Source organism: Typopeltis vanoorti, chromosome 25 (assembly GCF_054136105.1).
Source record: "Typopeltis vanoorti isolate ZY-2024b chromosome 25, IOZ_Tvanoo_1.0, whole genome shotgun sequence".
NCBI classification, from domain to species: domain Eukaryota; kingdom Metazoa; phylum Arthropoda; class Arachnida; order Uropygi; family Thelyphonidae; genus Typopeltis; species Typopeltis vanoorti.
This window is the reverse complement of record NC_143573.1, coordinates 39,462,428-39,484,149: the sequence shown is the minus strand read 5'-3', so window position 1 is coordinate 39,484,149 and position 21,722 is coordinate 39,462,428. Positions and strand designations below refer to the sequence as shown.

Below are 21,722 nucleotides of genomic sequence, written 5' to 3'. Positions count from 1 at the left end.
GTCCGTTCAAGTCTTCTCCGACAATCACCATCTCGTTTTCTTCCAGTTCCCTCATTTCTTCATCTAACATGATCCAGAACTCATCTTTCTCCTCTGCTGTACAGCCAACTTGCAGGGTATATACACATAAGACGACCACTCGCTCTTCTCCAAGACCCAATTTCATTCGCATGACCCTGTCGTTCCTTTTACCCACTTCCAGTACTTCGCCCTTCATTGTTCCACACACCACAATTCCTACACTATTTCTTCCCTCGTTATTCGCTCCAGAGTAGAGCAATTTATATCCGTCTCCCAGTTTCTTTGCTTTTCCCCCTTCCACCTTGTCTCCTGCACACATAAAATGTCCAACTTCCTCTTCCTCATCATGTCTGCCACCTCTCTTCCCCTTCCAGTCATGCTTCCAACATTCAGTGTTCCACTCACAACATCCTCTTCACCTGCTGGGCTCACTTCTTTAACCGCATCCGCCCTTGATGCGGTAGCCCTCGTCCACTTCTCGCAGCTGTAGGGAGATGTGGCTGCGCGTCGCTTAAGGGGTACGCCCTAGCCCTTATATCATTTTCGCTTTGACTCATATCATAGCTAGAGCTGGCAGTGAAGTTTTACGACCGGATGCCCTTCCTGACACCAACCCTCGCCATTTATCAGGGCTTGGGACCAGCACCTATTGAGGCTAGCTTGTCTCTTTCGGTGACTGCATAAGACGAAAGAACTTAGTAAGATAGGAAAGATTCATCCCCTAGCCCTCGAATACTCTAATAGCATCAGGTGGAAGGAGCAAGGAGTGGAGAAAGAAGCAAAGAAAGAAGGGGAGGGACCAGTCTATAGAATAATATAACAGATGTATATTACATGATGTAAGGCATGGTCCAGCATCTGTTACCTCGGGTTTGCCATGCCCGTACTCACTAAAGTGAGCCCTTGAGGTCATCATTAATAATGGCATTCAAAGGAGAAAACCCAATAAGCAGTAAAATAGTGATAAATAATAAAATATTAGAACAAGTAAATACTTTCAAATACTTGGGATGTGATTTATCATACGAAGAAGAAAAGGACATAGACACTAAAATATTATTATTATTATTATTATTATTCGCGGCACCTCCAAGGAGTCCGAAGACTCATCGCGGGAGGACACCTACTATACAACCGTCTCCACCACTACACCGAACCTCTACTACCAATCATCTCCATCAACGCCATCCTCCGCCCACCACCACCACAACTAGTATTTTTTGTATGTAAATTGCGTGTGTTCTGAAGGGCCGATTTGTCTGTATGCGGGAAGAAAAACCCGAGTTTCCGGAAGAAAAACTCTGCCACCACCGTATGAGATCGGCTAACTCACCTTCGATTGAAAAAGTCCACATAAAGATTTCTCCCGTCACGACGAGAATCGAATTTAGGCCTAATCCAATCGAAGGGCACAACGTACCGTCGTTCTTCCAATTGCGCTATGGAGGCGCTTATTCTTTTTTTTTTTTTTAAACTATATCATTATTTTATTGCAATAATTCATGATCAACATTCTTTTGCATTAACAAATCCATCATTGCAAGAAAGATAATATTTACACAACTGAGATAAAACTAGCTATCATGACTCTAGAAAAGCAAGTTCATCATCATCTGCTATCCTCTTAAAAAGTGTTCTTTTGATATTGGCATCAATCTTTGGTTACATTTGCAATTTACGAACAGCTAATTCAATCTGTTGAACTAATTTCACTTCATTTTCATGAAAAATAAAATTAGTTACATGACCTATTTCTTTGCTGCCAACACGTTCTCTTCGCCCAACACGATGAATGTAGTCTGATATGTGTTCAGGAAAATCAAACGTTATAAGATGCTGAACCCAAGTGGTATCAAGACCTCTTGAACCAACATCTGTAAAAGTTAAGACAGTCACTTCTCTTTTCTGGAACCTCTCATATTGTCCAAGTCTTGTTTGGCATTCTTCCATTCAGTGTTGCGGATGGTATATTATTTTCCTCAAGAAATGGCTACCCAATCACAGGATTGATATTTATAGATTGATTAAGTGAACACCATTACAGTAACATTAAGTTTATGATAATTTTTCACCTGCCTTTTGTGAATACAGTAATCTTAAAAACTTCTGGGGGACATGTGGTATAAAACGATGCAGAAAAGTTGTGAAGACTTTCTTAAGTGAAGTAACATCAATGAAAGGTGGTGAAACTTCTAAAATAGTTTTCGGCAAGGTGGCACCAACTAGAATTAACTGTGCTCCGGTAATCTCTCCTCTGTTTACACCTGAATTCTGGAATGTAACATTCCTGAGAAATTTACTCAAGGTTTCTGAAAAACTATCATCCAACTTTGTATCAGCTTCATCAATCACAACGTGTTGTAAACAACTGAGATTATATATCCTTGATGACGCTGGTTTCTTAATTACTCCAAAAGTAGACAAAACTACATCAATATCATATTCAAAAGTAGGATTCATCAGCATTCTGTTTGTTCTCTGTCCTTCTAAAAGCAACTTAAGCCACAAAACTTTCCTATTTTCTGAGCAACATCTGCAATCTGTTCTGGTAACTCTTTTCCAGGAGACATATTATCAGAGCTCTTGGACTATTAGCAGTAAAGTCATCCACTAGATATGTTTTACTGGTGAGAAGATGTTGAAAAATTTGAACTAAATAAGCAACAGTTTTTCTACTACCAGTTTCTGCTGAAGACCACATTCTGACCACTTAATATTTTTGAAATTGCTAATACCTGTATAGGTGTGAGCACCTGTATGCTTAAATTTTCCAATCCATTAAAAATCCTTTCATGTAAATTAAAATGATGAAATTATCTAATCTCATTCTCTTCACTGGAATCATAAATCATACTTTCATCATATCTCCAAGTTTTATCTTCTTCAGGGTACCATACAGGTACTGATGGGTTCTCTCCAAAACTTTTTATTGTAAAATAGTCATCAGCTGATTTATTATTCTTCCACCAAGTGAAGCAAGTGGAATATTGGAATATTTTGGAAAATATCAAACTTTCTCAAAGTAAATGGTATAATAAACAATATATTTAAGCCATCCCTAGTACAAAACCCACTATAATCAGTTCTACTATACCGAAGTGAAACGGAACCAACTCTACTATACGGAAGCGAAACAAGGACCATAAAAAGGAAAGATGAAAAACGAATTCAAACAGAAGAAAGGAAATTTCTCAGAAAAAAACACCTGGATATACCAAGTGGGACATAAAACAAATGAAGAAATTTTACAATCCTTGAATATAAAACCAACTAATTACTACATAAGACAGTATAAACAAAGATGGATAGAACATTTAAATCGAATGGACAACAGCAGAAAATATTATACAAATATAAAATAAGTGGAAAAAGAAGAATCGGAAGACCAAGAAAGAGATGGCATGAGACCGGAACAGGCCACCTGTATTAAAATCCATGTTAAGAACATTATTATTAATACATTATACAACCAAGGAGTCAGCGGTTTCTTCTCTCGAGGGCATTCCACAAAGCTTACAGTCCGTGCGTTTTAATTCTTCTCCACGCGAAGATGCATTCACTCATATTGCTTTGCCATTATTTTGACAAAGCACTTTGGTTGATTTTAGGGATTAAAAGGCTTCATATTTAAATTTATGTCCTTAAAATATATAATTCACGTCATTTGATTTTGTCTATTAATGTTATTATTATTTTCTGATTTTGAAGCATTGGCTTCATGCCAAAACCTCCAATCCATTGATGTCGCCACTGAGATCTAGCGTCTTCCGTAAGTAACGTGAGTGTCTCCCACGTGTAGTTGCGAAGAGTACGGAAGTGTGGTGTTTTATCTTTGCACCTTGAGATACCTAGAAAAATCTACTATTACATTTACTTCGAAATAGTTTGTAGGGATTTATAAGAAAACAGCTAATTCATATAGTCCTTTCCGTGAATCATGTAAATTAAAGAATATTTCATTTTTACTGTTTTCATTTGTCATAGCACATGCTGTATTATAAGTCTAAATAGTCATATAGTGTATTATCATTGGTTAGTGAAAGGAGAAATAACACGAACGTGGCAAATGCTGCTTTAACGGATGGTGTCACTTTGTTTCTATTGGTTAATCGGGAGTAATACTTTTATAAGTTCAAATATTGCATTATTTAAATAGAAATTTGCTGCTTTGGGTGAGATATTTCTTCGAATAAGAGGGAAGGGTATTCTCTTCCCACGCGCTTAATACTTGATAAGGTTGAATAGAAAGTATAGTTTTATGCTCTGAAATTGCCTGTCGAAACGTGCGCTTGTTACTCAGAGTAACAGGCCACAGAGAAGAAGTGATTGTATGCATATATACATTTATTTAATACATTTTTGCAGTTTGAATATCATTAGAAACTACGAGTCAAAGAAATAAAAAAGAAGGGGAAAAAATAAGGATAGGAAAGTAACTTGATTCAATGGAAATTCCTTGTGTTGGTAAGTTACCGTATCGTCGCGTCTAGCTGATGCGGCTCATTGTTTCCTTTGGTAAGGTGTATTTTTATTAGAGACAATACTATTGTCTCTAATAAATTGTCACAATAGTCAATATTAATTGCTATTAAGTAATATCCACATATAACGAATTATCAAAGTAGAAACAACTTGTTTATTGAAAAGTTAGACTCTTAAAATTAATAATTAAAAGTTATTGTTTTTAATTGACAAACTGCACTTTGAAAGTATTCACGTGAAGCTGCGAGGGAATTGTCAGTGCCCTTGACCATATTATTTAATCTAAGTCTCAGCTTTGGGTAAAAAGAGGGCAAAATAGTTCCATTGCATAAAGGAGGCTCCAAGATTGATGTAGCAAATTACCCATCACCATATCAAGAGTTGTCAAGGTATTGGAGAAGTTCGCCAAGAGAAAAATACAGGAATGGATAGATGGTAATGAGATACTGTATGGGGGAAAATATGGTTTTGTGAAGGGTAGGTCATCAGGATCTTGCTCATGTTTTATAATATAGTTAGAGCTGAGTTGGATAAAGGTAAGAGGTTTATGGGATTTTGCAAAAGCCTTTGACATGATACCCACGGAATTCTAATCAGTAAACTGCAGCACATGGCGCTGGATATAGGGTTGGTAAGGTGGATAGGAAGGTGGTTGATGGAGAGATATTGGAGAGTAGTTTATTCAGGAGTCCAGTTCAAAAGAATATCTGACTAGTGGCATGCCAAAAGGTTCTGTTCTTGGACTGCTACTGTTTAATTTGTATATTAACAATATAAGAAAGGAACTGTTCAGTTGTTTGCTGATGATGCAAAGTTGGGTAGAGCAATAATTAATACAGATGATGTCAAAATTTTGTAAGATGATTCGGCTCGATCGGCAGACTGAGCAAAAGAGAATGGATGTCAGTTTAATGTGGCAAAGTGTAAGGTTATGCATTTTGGGGTGAAAAGATTACCAGCTATATATATATACACACCACATTGGTGGAATTGTACTTCAGGAAATTGACAAAGCCCAAGACTTGGGAGTGTTAGTGGATAGGGAGTTAAAGTTTGGGGGTAGGGGGGGCGCACATAGCAAAAGTGGTTAAAGCAGCTCATCAGGATACTTGGTTACTGAAGAATACTTTGATGAGCAGAAACAAACTGGTTATTGTTCTGATAAAGCCCCCTATCTTGACTACTGCACACAGATCTGGTGCCAGGGTTTCTTGGTGATAAGGAAGAAGTGGAGAGGATCCAGAGGTGAGTGAACGAGATGGTAGCAGGTCTATGGAATGAACCTTATGAGAACAGGTTGAAGATTTGTATATTACAGAAAGTGGTTGATAGGTGGAAAAGGGGTGATATAATTGAGACATACAAATTACTGAGGGATTTTTATAAGATTAATTCAGACAAAATTTTTCAGAACAGGTCTGGTGGTGGGAGAACTAGGGGCCATCCATGGAAACTGAATAAGCATGTAGTTAGCAAGGGTATTAGAAGTAGGTTTTTTTGCTTGGAGAATAGTGAATGAGTAGAATAGATTTCCACTGGATGCCATGACTGAAGAATTCAAGCAAAGTATGATAGGTATTGCACAAATGTTGGGGAGATATCCTCAATGAGTCTAAGAACTCCTTGGAGTAACCCCTAATAATAATTTACATCAAACTAGTCAGAGTAAATTTCCTGATCTGAATTGTACATATAAAATATTACATTGGTATGTACCTTCATCAGTTTGTGGGGATTTATCATGCATGGCTAACTTTACATACACTATCAGCTTCTTTACATCGCATATATTTATTTACACTTAAAACTTAACTTAAAATAAGTAAAAGGATAAAATGCCCAGTCCTAACTATGGTTTTCATACAATTTCCATAAATTGGTTCACTGTGTGCTTGCATTTTTGCCCTGTAATTATTTCTCCCATTCACCACCGTACTGTTTGAAAAAATGCACTGTCTCTTGACCGAACTCTTATTCATCTTCCATGACATGACCTCTAGCTTTTTTCTCCTCTGCTGCATCTATCCACCTCATATTTTCGTTTGGTCTACTGTTTTCTTTATTGTTCTCAAACATTTTCAAAACCTGTTAATTCTTTTCCTTTTGTTTGACAGCCCAAGTTTTTGCTTCATTAAAATTGTGGGCAGTGCCATTGAACTATATACTTGTTTAAAGAGATGGATATTTTAAAAAATATTTGTCAGTTTTGTCATAGTAGAAAAACTTAGTTATGTGTTTAATAGGTTAATAATTTAACATGTGTGTGGTTTATATTCCTGAGTAATTAAATTTTTTGTCTATCATATTTAATTTCTTTCATTCAGTTAACTATTTCTGTTCCCTACCAATTTTTTGTTTGCTGTTTTTATGTGGGTTTCCATTATATACTTTGTTATTTTTATTGTCTAAATAATACTGTATCATCTGCATATGTTGTGTGATGTAATATTTGTCAGTTTGAAGATATTCCACTTTTTCTGAATAAATGTGTAAGAGGACAGCTTAAGATTTTTTTCCCCCTCATCATCATCAGTTGTGATAATTGTAAGAATATAGATTGTATCTTTCTATCTAGATCTCTTCGCATCAATGTTTGTCAATTCTTGTACAATTAGATGTCTTCTCTAAGAATGCAAATCTCCTCCTATTATTTCACAAAACACTCTGAGAAGTGTAATTTTTTATGCCTCATGTAATTTTTTGAAACAAGGATATCAGAAAAATACTCAGTACCCTTGATATCAATAAGCCCAGATGGTATCCTTCTAGTTGTACTAAAACCTTGTGCTCCAGTATTAACACTTATCCTGTATCACCTTGCAAATTGTCCTAATCATCTGCCATCTACCCATCTTTTATCCAACCTGTTCTGAAAAAGGGAGATAAAAGTCAGCCATCAAACTATCATCCCATCTCCTCAGTACACTCAAAAGTGATGAGCATCAACAACCAGATTCTTCACTCTCTAGAGATCCTAAGTTAATTAGGGATCTCCAGTATGAACTGTGCTATTCTCATGGAGCAGCTGACCTCCTTGCTAACTTTACTCACCTTCAGACACAGGCCATTGAAAGATTTGGAGAATTTCATGTGGTAACTCAATATTTCCAAGGCATTTGAGTCTGGCATCTTGACCTTTTCAAGATGCTATTTTATGGTATCTATCCTACTCTTTGTGTGTGGATTGCTAGCTTCCTCTGTCATTACCATCAAAAGTGAGTTGCAGTGTGTCGCAGAATTTCGGCGTCTAAAACGGCGTATTGCCGAAATTTAAAAATACAATATAAAATAGCGGACTTCTATTTATTTTTATTTTTTACATTTTTTTTTATGTTTTGCACGCCAAACTTAGTTGTGCCCATGCCTGGCACCTCTTTCACCATGCCCTCGTTACGGCACTGATTTTTAGTGGTGTAGGTTCATGTGTTATTGAAAGTTGTTTCATTGTGCTATATATTTGTATTGTATCATGAGTAGTTGCATTCTGACATATCTGCTTATTGATTTAACCATCTTGATTTTGCTTCTCTGCATTTAGTTGTGATTTTATATAACTGCTGTTGTGTGATTCTCTTATAATTCAGCTTTATTTTGAGTAGTAGGAATACCGCAGATCTATTATTTCAGTAGAAAGTTAATTATTTTTAGGCCTCTTTTTTGTAGTGTTTGTCTTTTATTGCATTTTTGCACTGAACTTTGTCGGACCCAACTTGCAACCTCAGATAGCCAATCCCGAATCCAGTTCATTAACCTGTTTGTTGCAGCACATCTAAACCCATGTGCTGCAACTTAAATATCAGCTTATCATGTGGTACCCTGTCAAATGCCTTTTGTAAAATCCAAAAAATAAAAATAAAAAAATTTGGCAGAATATGACGTACCCTCATCAACCACTCTTGTCATTATTATAAAAGGCAATCATGCTGCTAAAGCAAGAGCACCCCTTAACAAATCCATGCTGACTCGCAGGTAACATTACTCTCATCTGCTCAATGCTGTAAATGATTCCTCACTAATTTATCCAAAATCTTAACAACTACCGAAGAAATACAAACTGGTCTATAATTTGACACTTCCAGTCTGCTACAACCCTTATGCAATGGCATTATCTTACCCTTTTTTCCACTTGCACACCTTTCCCGTGCCCAGACTTTCATTGAAAATCTAGGTCAACTGAACTGGCAGTTCTTTAGTACATTCTCTCAAAACAGACTGCAAAATCCCATCCAGTCCCATTGTTTTATTGATATCAAGAGTACTCAGTATTTGAAACACTCTTCTTGCACTTCTAAAATTCAAACCTGCCCAATCCCTCTAGTATTAAAATGTACTTCTCTAGAATGAAATACCCTAATAAAGTATCATTTAACAACTCCACTATGTCCTTTCCATCAGTCATTCTATTCCCATTTTTATACAACAATGTCATTCTTCCAAGATCCTGTCTCCTTCTACTGGCCATATAACTCTTTAGGATCTTCTTTGGATCTCAGGGCCCAATCTCTTCTCATATTCCAGTTTTGCCTTCCTTACCATTCTCCTGGCCTGAGTCTTATATTCTTCATGCATCTGCTCTCCACCTCCTCTCATTATATCTCTTCCATAACCTCTTTTTTACTTGCAGTTCCCTTTTGATATTGTTTGTCATCCACTTTACATCTCATCTGCTTTATACCAAATTGTGTTCTCTTCTTCACTCATACAATTTGCTATTGCTGCTAATAAATGTCCCTTCAAGTTCCCAAGCACTAATGATATCTCGCCCTTCCAATTCCTCCATCCATGGAACTTCCCCAAGCTGATATCTAAGACTATTGTAATCACCTACCTTATAATTCACATACATTCCTTTCTCTTTGATACTCCTGCATGTCTATTCATTTTCCAAGTCAAAACCACATGGTTACTCTCTCCAACTGGGGACAGAGATGCCATTTTGGTTTTAATCAGACTTCTGATGCTATGACCAAATCTAAAACTCTTGAACCCCGTGTTCCTTCTACCATACGTTGTCCCTCAACAATTCCATTTCCTTAACTACTACATGCAGTGTCATCTTCCCCATTTATACTGCTGTAATTAAAATCTCCCATAACAATCATTCTTTTTTGCACTCACCAAGCTCAACTGCCTAAACATCTCCTACTTTTCACCTTCTATGCTCCCTGGCTTATAGTAACACTTCACTAAATATCCTGTCCTGTCCACCTTTACCTCACACCATTAATGAAATTGCCCTCCAAATTCTCCACTTCAAGAGGACATAACTCATCATTATAAACAGTACTTCACCATTGCATATGCCCTTCCTTCCTGTCAAAAAATGCTATATCCTGCAACTTCTATTCCTGTCATATGTTATCTTCCATCAATTATGTCTCAAAAATCCCAATCTTTGGACAGGCTGATGTTATCAGTGCCACCAGTTCAACTCTTGGCATTAGTATAAAGAATCAAGGCATTGTCACTGTTTCTATACCCATCGTTATTCCCTCCAGACTACTGTATTCAGCATCGCATGATGTGTTTCCCCTTTCTCCCAAGTGACTATTCCCTGCATTGACATACTGACTTGTTCAGAGAACAACATTCTCTCCAGATGCCTACATTGTTCTTTATTCAAAAACTGTTTTTCACATACAGTTCTTTTCTTAACAAAAAAATGCTCTCCAAGCATCCATGTATTCCAAGCCACTTTTTTGACACATGTGACTGTTATATTAATAATTATTCATGCTTTTCTCGGCAGCTCTGCATTATCATACCTGGGCAACACATTCTCTTCCCTCTCTGAGTCTACTTTCATACAACCTCAAGCATGAACCTCAGATCTGTTGTCACCTCATTTACACTGTCTCTCAGGTCATTCATTCCCACCATCACAATCATCTCATCCACCCTTTTACCTCACTGAATTGCCATAGCCACATATTTGTCATTCCTTCAGAAAACACTCCTCTGACATTCTATCTTGTACATCACAGATCATTGAGTCTCCATACATCACACCTCTTACCACTGTGTTTCTTCCTTGCTCACCTCATCTCTCACTCTCTCCTCTAACACTTTTTTTTTCTTTGTTCCCCCACTTACCTGCTATCCTGTTATCTCACCGTCCCTGGTTCTTGCACTGTCTTGTCTTTCTCTCATTCCCTCTCTTTCATTGGTGGTTCTTCTCCCCTTCTATCATATCCATAACTCTTTCTTACTCCCACTCTGATTTGCTTTGCATTCATTGTTTCCAGTTTCTCAACTCATTCTTGATACTTGCCACCACTACTTCTTTCAACGCATTTATCTATCTCTCTCTTTCTCTCTCTGCAAGCTGTCTACTCTTGCTTGATATTCATCCTCCCATTCGACACCATCTTTGAAAACTTCATGTTTCAAACCTACTGCACTCCCTACTTTTATATTTTCTTTCACATTCCACTCGTTTTCCTCACCCTCAATCATGCTACTCATCTATCTTGGTCAGTATTCACCTGTTTCTGATGTAATGCTGTCGAGGTCCATTATGCGAATTTCGAAATCACAAAGTTCTTTCATTTTCTAGTGGTGATTTTCCACAGATGTGCACTCCCCAATCTCTCACCTGTCACATTTCTAACTGCCGAGATGTGTATGTGCCACAAGCACCGCATACCACAAAATCCCATATACCGTGCAAAATGTAGTTCTTATTTGGGGACAGACTTGGCGATTAGTCATTGGCAAATTGAGTTGCGGCTGCTCCGTTATTTAAACAGTGCACAAAGAATACTACAAACTATACTGAAATACTTGTTTAAGTATAAATAACAACTATCGTAGCATGTCTCACTATAGCTTCTCCCTCTGGCAGACTTTATCAAAGTGTAAACAAGCAAAGTTTACACATGAAGTTTCTTCATAACCAGACTACTCGTATATAGGGATTACTGATTTTGCATTAATTGCCTTAATATGCCACATGGTGAAGCACACATCCTTTCAAGTGTGTGTTTCAGATATGGGAAGGCTCACAATCCAGATCAGTTTTGACCTTTATTGAAGTGCACAGAGTATTATGATTATTATTATCTGACCTCTATGGAGTCAGAGACTCATCGTGGGAGGTACATGCACTATCATACACAGAGCTTATTCAAGTTGATTCAATGTATCTACATTCACCAACAACACACACTCAGGCAATGCATTCCATGTAAAGAACTTCTCACTCTTCTGCTCACACCCTCCTTTTACATAAATGTAATGCATAACAGTTTCCAGGGATGGCCTCTTGTTCTACTTCCCCCACCCACTCTGCCATTCTTTGAAAAATCTCTTCCATGTCAACCTGCTAACAACTCCTGACTAATTTATATGTCTCAATTATATCCCCCCCCCTTCCTTCTATTCATGAGGCTTTGCAATTTACATTCAATATCTCTTTGTACACCACATTCCAAAGACTGCTGACCACTTTTGTGAATCTTCTCTGGACCTTTTCTTTTTACAGTAATCCATATGACCCCTGTTCAAGGCCTTATACAATGGCATCACAACCTCTTTATTTCTTCTATTTCTGCATGTCAGGAGCCTCCGCATCATTGCCGTTATCTGATATGATGTTTTCACAACTTGTGCAATGTGGCCCCTGAATTTCAGGTCCCTGTCTGCCTCTACTCTGAGATCTCTCATCTCCTTTGCTTCCTTTAAACCTTCCCCACCAAGTGTATACTTTGCATCCCATTGTTGCTTATCAAATTTCAAAACCTTACACTTGTCAACATTGAACTGACAGTTCCACTTATCTGCTCATTCATGCAATCTATTCAAGTCCACTTGTGAGACCATTACATTTGCTTGACTCTGCATTGCTCTCCCCAATTTTGCATCATCTGCAAACAGCCACATATCACCCATTAAACCCATCCCAATATCATTAATATACAAATGGAATAACAGTGGTTCCAAAATTGAACTCTGCAGCACACAACTAGTGACCTTCCTCTTTTGGGATATTGCTTCCCATATACAACTTTCTGATACGTATCTGACAGCCAGTCACTAATCCAATTCAGAAGTCTGTTATCCTGTACCATTCATTTCAGTCTATTTACCAACTTGTGGTGTGGTAGTCTGTTATCAAAAGTTTTTGCAAAAGCTAAGGATGGCACTGTATATGGATCTCCCATGTTCAAGATATTTGTCACCTTGTTATAGTATATAAGTAAGTTAGAAAAATGATCTCCCTTTAACAAACCCATGTTGAACCACATAATACTGCTGTTATCAACCCATTTCTGAATCCTACTTCTTGCCAATCTAGTATCTTCACCACAACTCCAGTTATACAAATTTGCCTATAATTTGTACCCACAGTCTTATCATCATCTTAATGCAGCAGAACAATTTTACTATCTTTCCACTCCCTAAGAACCTGTGCTGTTGTAAGACTTATTAAACAGATAAGGTGGTGATATGTCATCAAATCCTATTGCCTTATTGACATCAAGTTTATTTATCTCCTCACACCTTGTACTCAGTCACAATTAAGCCATCCTCTCCTATATCCTCTGCATTTAAGTTTTTCATGATTTCACCCTGATGAGGATGAAACACCCTTATAAATTAATACTCAACAGTGTCTTCTGCAGTAGTTACCATTCTACCGTTTTCATCCATTAACATCATCTTACCATAATTATTCTTCCCTTTACTTGCCACATATCTAAAAAAAAAAAAACCTCTCGAGGGTTTTTCTTCACCTGATTTACTAGTTTCTGCTCATACTACACTTTTATTGTCCTTACGGAGTCACTTTCTTAGTTTGTTCTTTATACTCTTCATGTAAGTTATTATTACCATTATTCATCTTGCTGCCTGCAAAGTATCTTCTTCCAGATTTCATGCTTAAGCTCCTCATCCATCCATTTTATACCTACCTTATTTAGGCTTTTGGCCTTCAGAATACATTCATACATTGATGCTGTTATGTATTTCTTTCTCAATTCCCAAGCAGCATTTATTTCCCTACCACTCAACTCCTCATTCCATGCTGTAGCTCCAAGCTGTCTTCTATGCTTGTCATGATCACCAGCCTTATAATTCCGCATATATCTTTCCTAAGTCTGCATGTGGCTAACCACAACCCAGGTGATCACTTCATGATTACTTGCACCAACTGTAGGAAAGTGCAAGACCTTACTCACAATTACATCCACTAATGAAATGATCAGATCTGAAACTCTCGATCCTTGTGTGTCCTACTTTATATGCTGTCTGAGATAGTTATCTCTTAAGACTCAAGAAATTCATTTTCTGTATTTCCAAATGCTCTCTCTTCGTTCCAATCTGTACCACCATAATTAAAATCGCCCATAAAAAAAATTACCATTCCTTTGTTCACTGACCCATGTTGTTTATCTATTTCTATGAAGAAATGTGGAGGGTGGTGTCATCGGAATCCTTCCACATTCCCTGGCTTATAGCAATATCCAAGTTAATCTTTCTTCCTGTCAATCTTCATATCCCATCATACTGCTTTATAACCATTGCCACTATTTCTCTCTTTCATATTTATCTTATATGAATATAATTTCCCTGCTATCAGCACCCCCCCCCCCCCATCTTGTCCTTTCTATCTGCACAAAAAAACCCTTCCTATATCCTTCTAGTTCTGTTCCTGATAGGATATCATTGCCATTCAACCATGTTTCACTTATTCCAACAATTTTGGGGTGAATAAACTCAAACAGTGCAACCATTTCATTTCCCTTATTTCTGATACTTCTGGCATTTGTAAATAAACATAGCAGTTCACTTTTAGGTTTTTAACCAGTCCTACTGTCAGTAGGACTGGTTAGTAGGACTGCTAGCACTGATGGAGCTACAGCATGGAATGAGGAGTTGAGTGGTAGGGAAATAAATGCTGCTTGGGAATTGAGAAAGAAATACATAACAGCATCAATGTATGAATGTATTCTGAAGGCCAAAAGCCTAAATAAGCTGCTGTCAGTAGGAGCAGATCCAGAAGAGATACCAAAGTTGAAGTAATACAGAAGTCATATTTCCTATATACAGTAGTGAAAGGGTGTAACACTTCATTATTAAAATACTGTGGATTAGATGTTAAAGATACCAAGCTATTTTAAACCTGGTTTTACTCCATTTCCCAAGTAAGCAAACAGACAAATAAGTCAAGTTTGCACCTGCACATAATGCAAGTCTAGCTGACCCTACAGGTAGTGCAAGACCAAGTAACTGATGGTAAAAGTAAAATAAGCTCTGATCACTAATCTTAATATTTACCCATAATGCAAAGCACATCTCCTGGAGGAGATGTATGATGCTTTGTATTAAAGGCAAGGGGCCACTACCCAGACCGGTTTCGACCTTTATTGAGGTCTCATCAGTGGGAGCCCAAGGTAAAATAGCATTATACCCAAGGTAAAATACTTTCTACATTTATATCTCCTCCTGAGATTTTTATTTAATAAGGTTAAAACACCTTATGGTAACTTGTTCTGGTAAAATACTTATAAGCTCTGTATTACTAAAATCTTGGTATTTCTAGCCTGGCTCCCACTGATGAGATCTCAATAAAGGTCGAAACCGGTATGGGTAGTGGCCCCTTGCCTTTAATACAAAGCATCGTACATCTCCTCCAGGAGATGTGCTTTGCATTATGGGTAAATATTAAGATTAGTGATCAGAGCTTATTTTACTTTTACCATCAGTTACTTGGTCTTGCACTGCCTGCAGGGTCAGCTAGACTTGCATTACGTGCAGGTGCAAACTTGACTTATTTGTCTGTTTGCTTACTTGGGAAATGGAGTAAAACCAGGTTTAAAATAGCTTAGTATCTTTAACATTTATTATACCCAAGGTAAAATACTTTCTACTGTGGATTAGATCTATTTGTTGTAAGTTTTTACACATGGTTATAAATTATAGTTGCCAAGAAATTATATTCTTGTTTAATCCTTTATCCAAGTGTAAGCATACATAGTTTGCGTGGGAAGTATCTTCATGACTAGAATATTTATATATAGAGGCTATGAATATGTATCTTCTCCATTACTTCAACCTAGGTATCCCTTCTGGGTCTGGCTCCCACTGATGAGACCTAAATAAAAGTCGAAACCGGTGTGGGTAGTAGTCCTTCTCATAATGCATAGTATTATACACACCTGAGAGGATGTGTGCTTTGCATTGTGGGATACTAAGGCAATTAATATGATCCAAGTGAAAAAAATTTTCCACCAAACCAAAAATTGTATTTCCTGTACTTGTTGAACTATGTAGTCTAGCAGTGTGTAGAATACTACATTCCATTTCCTTTGTCCAAAGTGAAGAATCTTAACTTTGTGGCATTGAAGAAATATCTCCCACTCAACTATCCATGCTACCAGGCTGTCTAAATCTTCCAGAAGAGATACTACATCAGGGCTATTTCTTATAAATTTCCCCAGATTTGCATCTGCAAACAACTGAATGTTTCCTTCTAAGCTGGATGCTATTATTATTAACATCTGATCTCCATGGAGTCAGAGACTCATCATGGGGATGCAATATTATCTATGTATAAATTAAATGAGAGTGGGCCTAGCACAGGACTGATACTCTACTCTCTGATACCCCTCCCTCATGCACAACACATTGATATCTACACTTTTCAGAGCCACATTGGGTGCAACTTTTTCCCATCCATGTTTCCACTGCTCTCCCATCTTGTGGTACCATTGTAACATTACCAAAAGACATGACTGACCTTGCATGGCAAAACATCCTCCCATCTCCTGCTTTATTAAGAACTGCTTATCCCATGCCACCTGTCTTCTTTCAAAAAGAAAGTAAAAGAATCCTGAATAACAATACAACAAATCAATTAGATGACATGTTAGACAGTGCCATCTGCCCCTGATGGTATCCTGCTTTGCTAAAAACTAAGGTGCTGGTGGAGATTAGAAACAAGTGTAATAGTTAGGTTACTGAGTGATCATTTTGTAAGAATATACCATCCAGGAGAGAGAGAGAGAGAGAGAATGCATTGCCAGATTGACTGATTGGAGAATAGAAGTAGATGAATTGGAGGTGTTTATTATATTACAGAACTTTAATGTGAATGTAGCAATGGGATAATACTGTGTATTGACCCACATATTATGAGAATGTGCAAGGGATCTGGTACCTCCTCAGACCAAGCTGTTTAATTAATGCCTCAGTTCTGGGAATGGTGTCAGGGAATGGAAATAGAGCAAACTAGTGCATAAAGAAGCTCCAAGGGCAGAAGTATCAAATTATAAGCCCATCATTATCTCAGGAGTAGGGATTAAGGTATTGAAGAAGTTGGTAAAAGTATAATATTCCTTTCCACAGCATGGAAAGGAATATTATACTTTATGGGAGGCAGCATGGTTTTGTGAAGGATAGATCTTGATCTAGTAATTTCTTTGCTTTTTAAAATAAAGAGATGGTTGAATTAGATAAAGGAAACAGCTGTCAGTGATACTGCTAGGCAATACAAAGGCATTTGACAGGATTCCACATGGAACTTTGTTGTATAAATTGGAGCAAATTGGAATGGATATGAAGCTGGTAATTGACAGATATCAGAGCAGTGTAATGGGGAGTTTAGGCTGAGAGAAGGTGGATGATTAGAGACATGCTGCAAGTCTCAGTACTTTATTCTCTGCTGTTTAATTTGTATATCAGTGATATATGATTTAAGGGGACATATTCATTTGTTTTCTGATGATGCTAAGAGCAACAGTTGGTGAAGTTTGTGCCAGACTGAGCAAAGGTAAATGGCTCCTAGTTTAACATCGCCAAGTGCAAGGTCATGGGATAAAGATATCACAAGCTGTGTATACTTTATTGACAGAATGAACTGAAGGAAATTGATGAGGCCATTGAACGGGGAGTGATGGGGAAAGAGTTAAAATTTAGAGGTCATATTGCAAAGTTGAACAAAACGCCATATCAGATTATATAATTATATTGCATTGGTGGCAGAGAGAATCCCTGGAAATTGTATGAGTGCGATTAGCAAGGATGTTAGGATTAGATTTTGGTTGAAGGGTGATGCATAGGTGGAATGGATTACCAAAGATTGTTGAAGACTTTGTTGGTGAATGAGTTCAATGGGAGTGAGCCTAGCTCAGGACTGTCTCCTCTACTCTTTGATACCCCCCCCCCCCCCCCATGCACAAACACATTGATATCTACTCTTTTCGGAGCGACATTGGGTGCAACTTTTTCGCATCCGTGTTTCCACTGTTCTCCCATCCTGTGGTACCATTGTAACATTATCAAAAGACAAGACTGACCTTACATGGTCTGAACATTATCAAGAACTGCTTATCCCATGAAAGGTATGATAGATATTATGTGACCAATGATTGCAGTGTGTCTTCCACGATGGGTCTTTGACTCAATGGAGATATCCAAGAAATAATAATACAATTTGTGCTTGATAACCAACACTAATCCTATTTCCTCCTCAATCTTTCTTACTTGACTTGCATCTACTTTTCAACATGGAAACAACAGCCTACATTTAGTCCATTTCAAAAGAGAAAAAGAAAAGTCAACCAAGAAACTGCTATCCTGTTGTTCTTGCTTCAGTTTGCTATGAAATCATGGAGAAGGTCATCTACATCCAACTTCTCCACCATGGAGAAATTCCCATTTCTAGGGCATTTGATAGGATCTGGCATAGAGGCCTGTTTAGCAGACTATTATTCCTATGGTTTGCTGTCTATCATTTTGCGATTGAGTTGCCAGCTTTCTCTCTTGGCTGTTTTATGGTGTTTGTAGATAGGGATTTGAAGTTTAGAAGCATACTGCAAAAGTGGCTGAAACAGCTCATTGGATTGCTTGGTTATTATTATTACCCCAAGACCTCATGGAGTCAAGGGAGGTCCTTTTATCACACATACATCTCATCATACCATGCATTGAACACATTCAAACTCCTTGCAGACACCACTCTCTCAGGCAAGGCATTCCAATCATTCACAACTCTGCACAAAAAAACCCTGTTTCTCATTCCCCTACTCACACCCTCTTTATACAGTTTCCAGGGATGACCTCTGGTTCTCCCCCGACTAACCAGACTTTGCAAGTTGCATCTTCTCAATCTTTCCTCATACTCTACTTTCCAGAGGTCAGAAACTACCTTAGTCAATTGCCTTTGGACCCTTTCCAACATCTCTTCATCCTTCTGAAAACCAGGTGACCAAATCTGGGCACAATAGTCCATGTGTGGCTTAATCAAAGCCTTATACAACGGAACAAGAATCTCCCTGCTTCTACATGTCAATGTCCTCCGCATCATTCCCAAAAGCCTTTGTGTTGTCTTCACAATTTTGGCTATGTGTTCCCCTAAATTTCAGATCCTTATCCACTATCACTCCCAGATCTCTTATTTCTTCCACCTTCAACAATATATCCTCACCAAGCATAAATTCTGCATCCCATCTTTGTTTTCAAAATTTTAAAACCTTACATTTTGCACCATTTAACTCGCATCTCCATTTCCATGCCCAATCACTCAATTTATTCAAGTCTTCTTGTAAGGCCACAACATCTTCACTACTCTTCATGGTTTGTCCCAGCTTTGCATCATCTGCAAACAACTGAATATCTCCATCCAAATCTTCACCTATATCGTTTTAATATACAAGTTAAACAGTAATGGCCCCAAAACAGACCCCTGAGGCACTCCACTAGTGACTTTCCTTTTCCTGGATATCGCTCCCCCATACACAACTTGTTGATACCTATCAGATAGCCAGCCTCCAATCCAATGCATTAATCTAATATCCAAACCCCATCTGCTCTAGTTTGACTATCAATTTATCATGAGATACTCTATCAAAAGCCTTTGCAAAATCCAAGTATATTACTGTGTATCCTTCTCCTCTGTCCAAAGAAGCAGTCACTTTATTGTAATAAGTAAGTAGATTACTAAAACATGACCTCCCTTTAAGAAATCCATGCTGTCCATCAAAGATAATACCATTGTTGTCAACTGAACTCTGGATCCTAGTTCTCACAAGTTTCTCCAACAACTTAGCCACAACACCTGACACACAGATAGGCCTATAGTTTGATGCTTGAGTTCGCTCACCTCCTTTATGAAGTGGCACAATCTTGCCCTCCTTCCACTCCTTAGGGACTTGACCGAGTGCAAGACTCGCATTAAAAAAATATGTCAAGACAGGTGTCAACTCCCTGGCACATTCCTTCAGAATATGTGGTGATATATTATTAAGTCCCACAGTCTTGTTAACATAGAGTTTACTCAACTCCCCATACATCTCTTGTTCACTTACAGTCAGTCTCTCCTTCCCATTATCTAGTGCTCTCAATCTCTCCATGAAGTCACATTCACAAGATTGAAAGACCTTTATGAATTGCTTATTTAGTATCTCCACCACACATTCTGCAACAGCTGTCTTTATACCATTTTCTCCTATCAGCATCATCCTTCCATAATCGTAATTTTTTGGGGACTACATATCGAAAGAACTTCTTAGGATTCTTTTTGGCTTCATTAGCTAACTACTGTTCATACCTCTCTTTAGCTACCCTCGCCAACCAAGTCACCCTCCTTGCCTGGTCTTTTGCGGACCTCATGGAATAGGTTATTTCCACTTCTCTTATGCTGCCTCCACAATGCCCTCTTTCTCTGTATTGCATGCTTAATCTCTTTATTCATCCATCTCACACCTACCTTATTTAACCTTCTCACCCTTGGAATATACTTAGACATTGCATCTACTAGATAGTTTTTGAAAATCACCAGGGCTGCATTAATCTCTTTTCCAGCTAACTCCTCATTCCATGCTACACCCGCAAGCTGTCTCCTGAGCTCTTCATAATCACCTCCCTTGTAGCACCACATATACCCTTTTCTCACAGAGGTCCTCACACTGCTGGCAATCACACCCAGGTAATTACCTAATGGTCACTCTCACCAATTGGTGTTGACACCTCATTTATAATTACATCCTCTGATGATATGACCAAATCCAAGACCCTCAATCCTTGCGTGCCCTCTGTTACATACTGTCTGAGGTAGTTATCCCTCAAAAACAAGACACTCATTTTCTTTACTTCCAGTTGCTATCTCATCATTCTAGTCTATATTGCCTTAATTAAAATCACCCTTTTCTTATTTCTTGACTAATTTGATTATACAGTTCATTATCGCCACCATCCATATTACCTGGTCTAACAACATCCAACCAAGTATTTGATTCCATTCACCTCTATCTCACACCATACTGCCTCAAAACAACTGGCACTATTTCCCTCTTGCATCTCTACTTTGTATGGACATAACTCTTTCTCTGTCATCAACAGCACTCCCCCTCCTTTTTTTACCCCTTTTATCCTCACGAAACACATCATACCCTTCCATCTCTATTCCTGTCAGGATGTCGTCCTCTTCCAACCATGTCTCACTTATTCTGACAATCTTTGGGTGAATAGACGCAATTAATGCAACCATCTCATCTGCCATTCCAAACTCATTCCACACATTAAAAACTGTACTTCCATCTCCTCACACATTTCAGCCAGCATATCATTCATAATCCTTGCTCTCTGCTTATGATGAATACTGATAAGATCCCATGTTGATTGCTGTGCACAGATCTGGTCACCTGGGTTTCTTAATGATAAGGAGGGGGAGAGGATCCAGAGGTGAGTGACCAAGATAATTCTGGGTTACAGAAATTAATTGATTGGTGAAAAAGAGTGATATGATTGAGGCCTACAAATTACCGAACGCTTTTTACAGGATTAATACAGAGGAAGTTTTTCAGAATAGGTGATGAGAGAACAAAGAGCTATTCTTGGAAATTGAGTAAGAGTGTGATTAGCAAGGGCCTGAGGACTCTATTTTTTGCTTAGAGAATGGTGAATGAGTGAAATAGGTTTTTCAGAATCTGTTGTGAGTGCCATGACAGCGAATGAGTTCAAAGTGAAGTATGCTAATGTTGCATGAATATTGGATAGTGCTTGGCATAATGTTTATGGCCTCTGTTGATCAGCCTGCAGACGTCATGGATTTGCCCATGTAGTAATAATAATAAATTAATAGAAACATTAATAAAGACTGGAATGACCTATGACTGATATTCTATATTATTGGAATGAAACTGCAAACAGAAAATCACCAGTGAACTGTCACACTTTTCAAGCACACACCAAAAAAAAAAAAAAAAAAAAGGTGATAG

General features: G+C 38.0%; 1 protein-coding gene across 2 annotated transcripts in view; it reads left to right on the top strand.

Annotated features, from left to right (window-relative positions):
* Positions 1-3,822: 3,822 nt before the first annotated feature.
* The window catches only part of LOC150092677 (putative inactive 1-aminocyclopropane-1-carboxylate synthase-like protein 2), a 244,260-nt gene continuing 226,360 nt past the window's right edge, over positions 3,823-21,722 (top strand). Inside the window, exon 1 of one of the 2 annotated variants that reach the window (XM_090414510.1) lies at positions 3,823-3,960. Coding sequence is in view for 1 of the 2 variants with exons in the window: in XM_090414509.1 (XP_090270635.1) it covers positions 4,467-4,485 (19 nt within the window). In the remaining variant the exon portion in view is untranslated. Of the gene's footprint in view, positions 3,961-4,210; positions 4,486-21,722 lie in introns of those variants that run through there. The other variant, XM_090414509.1, reaches the window with a different exon arrangement.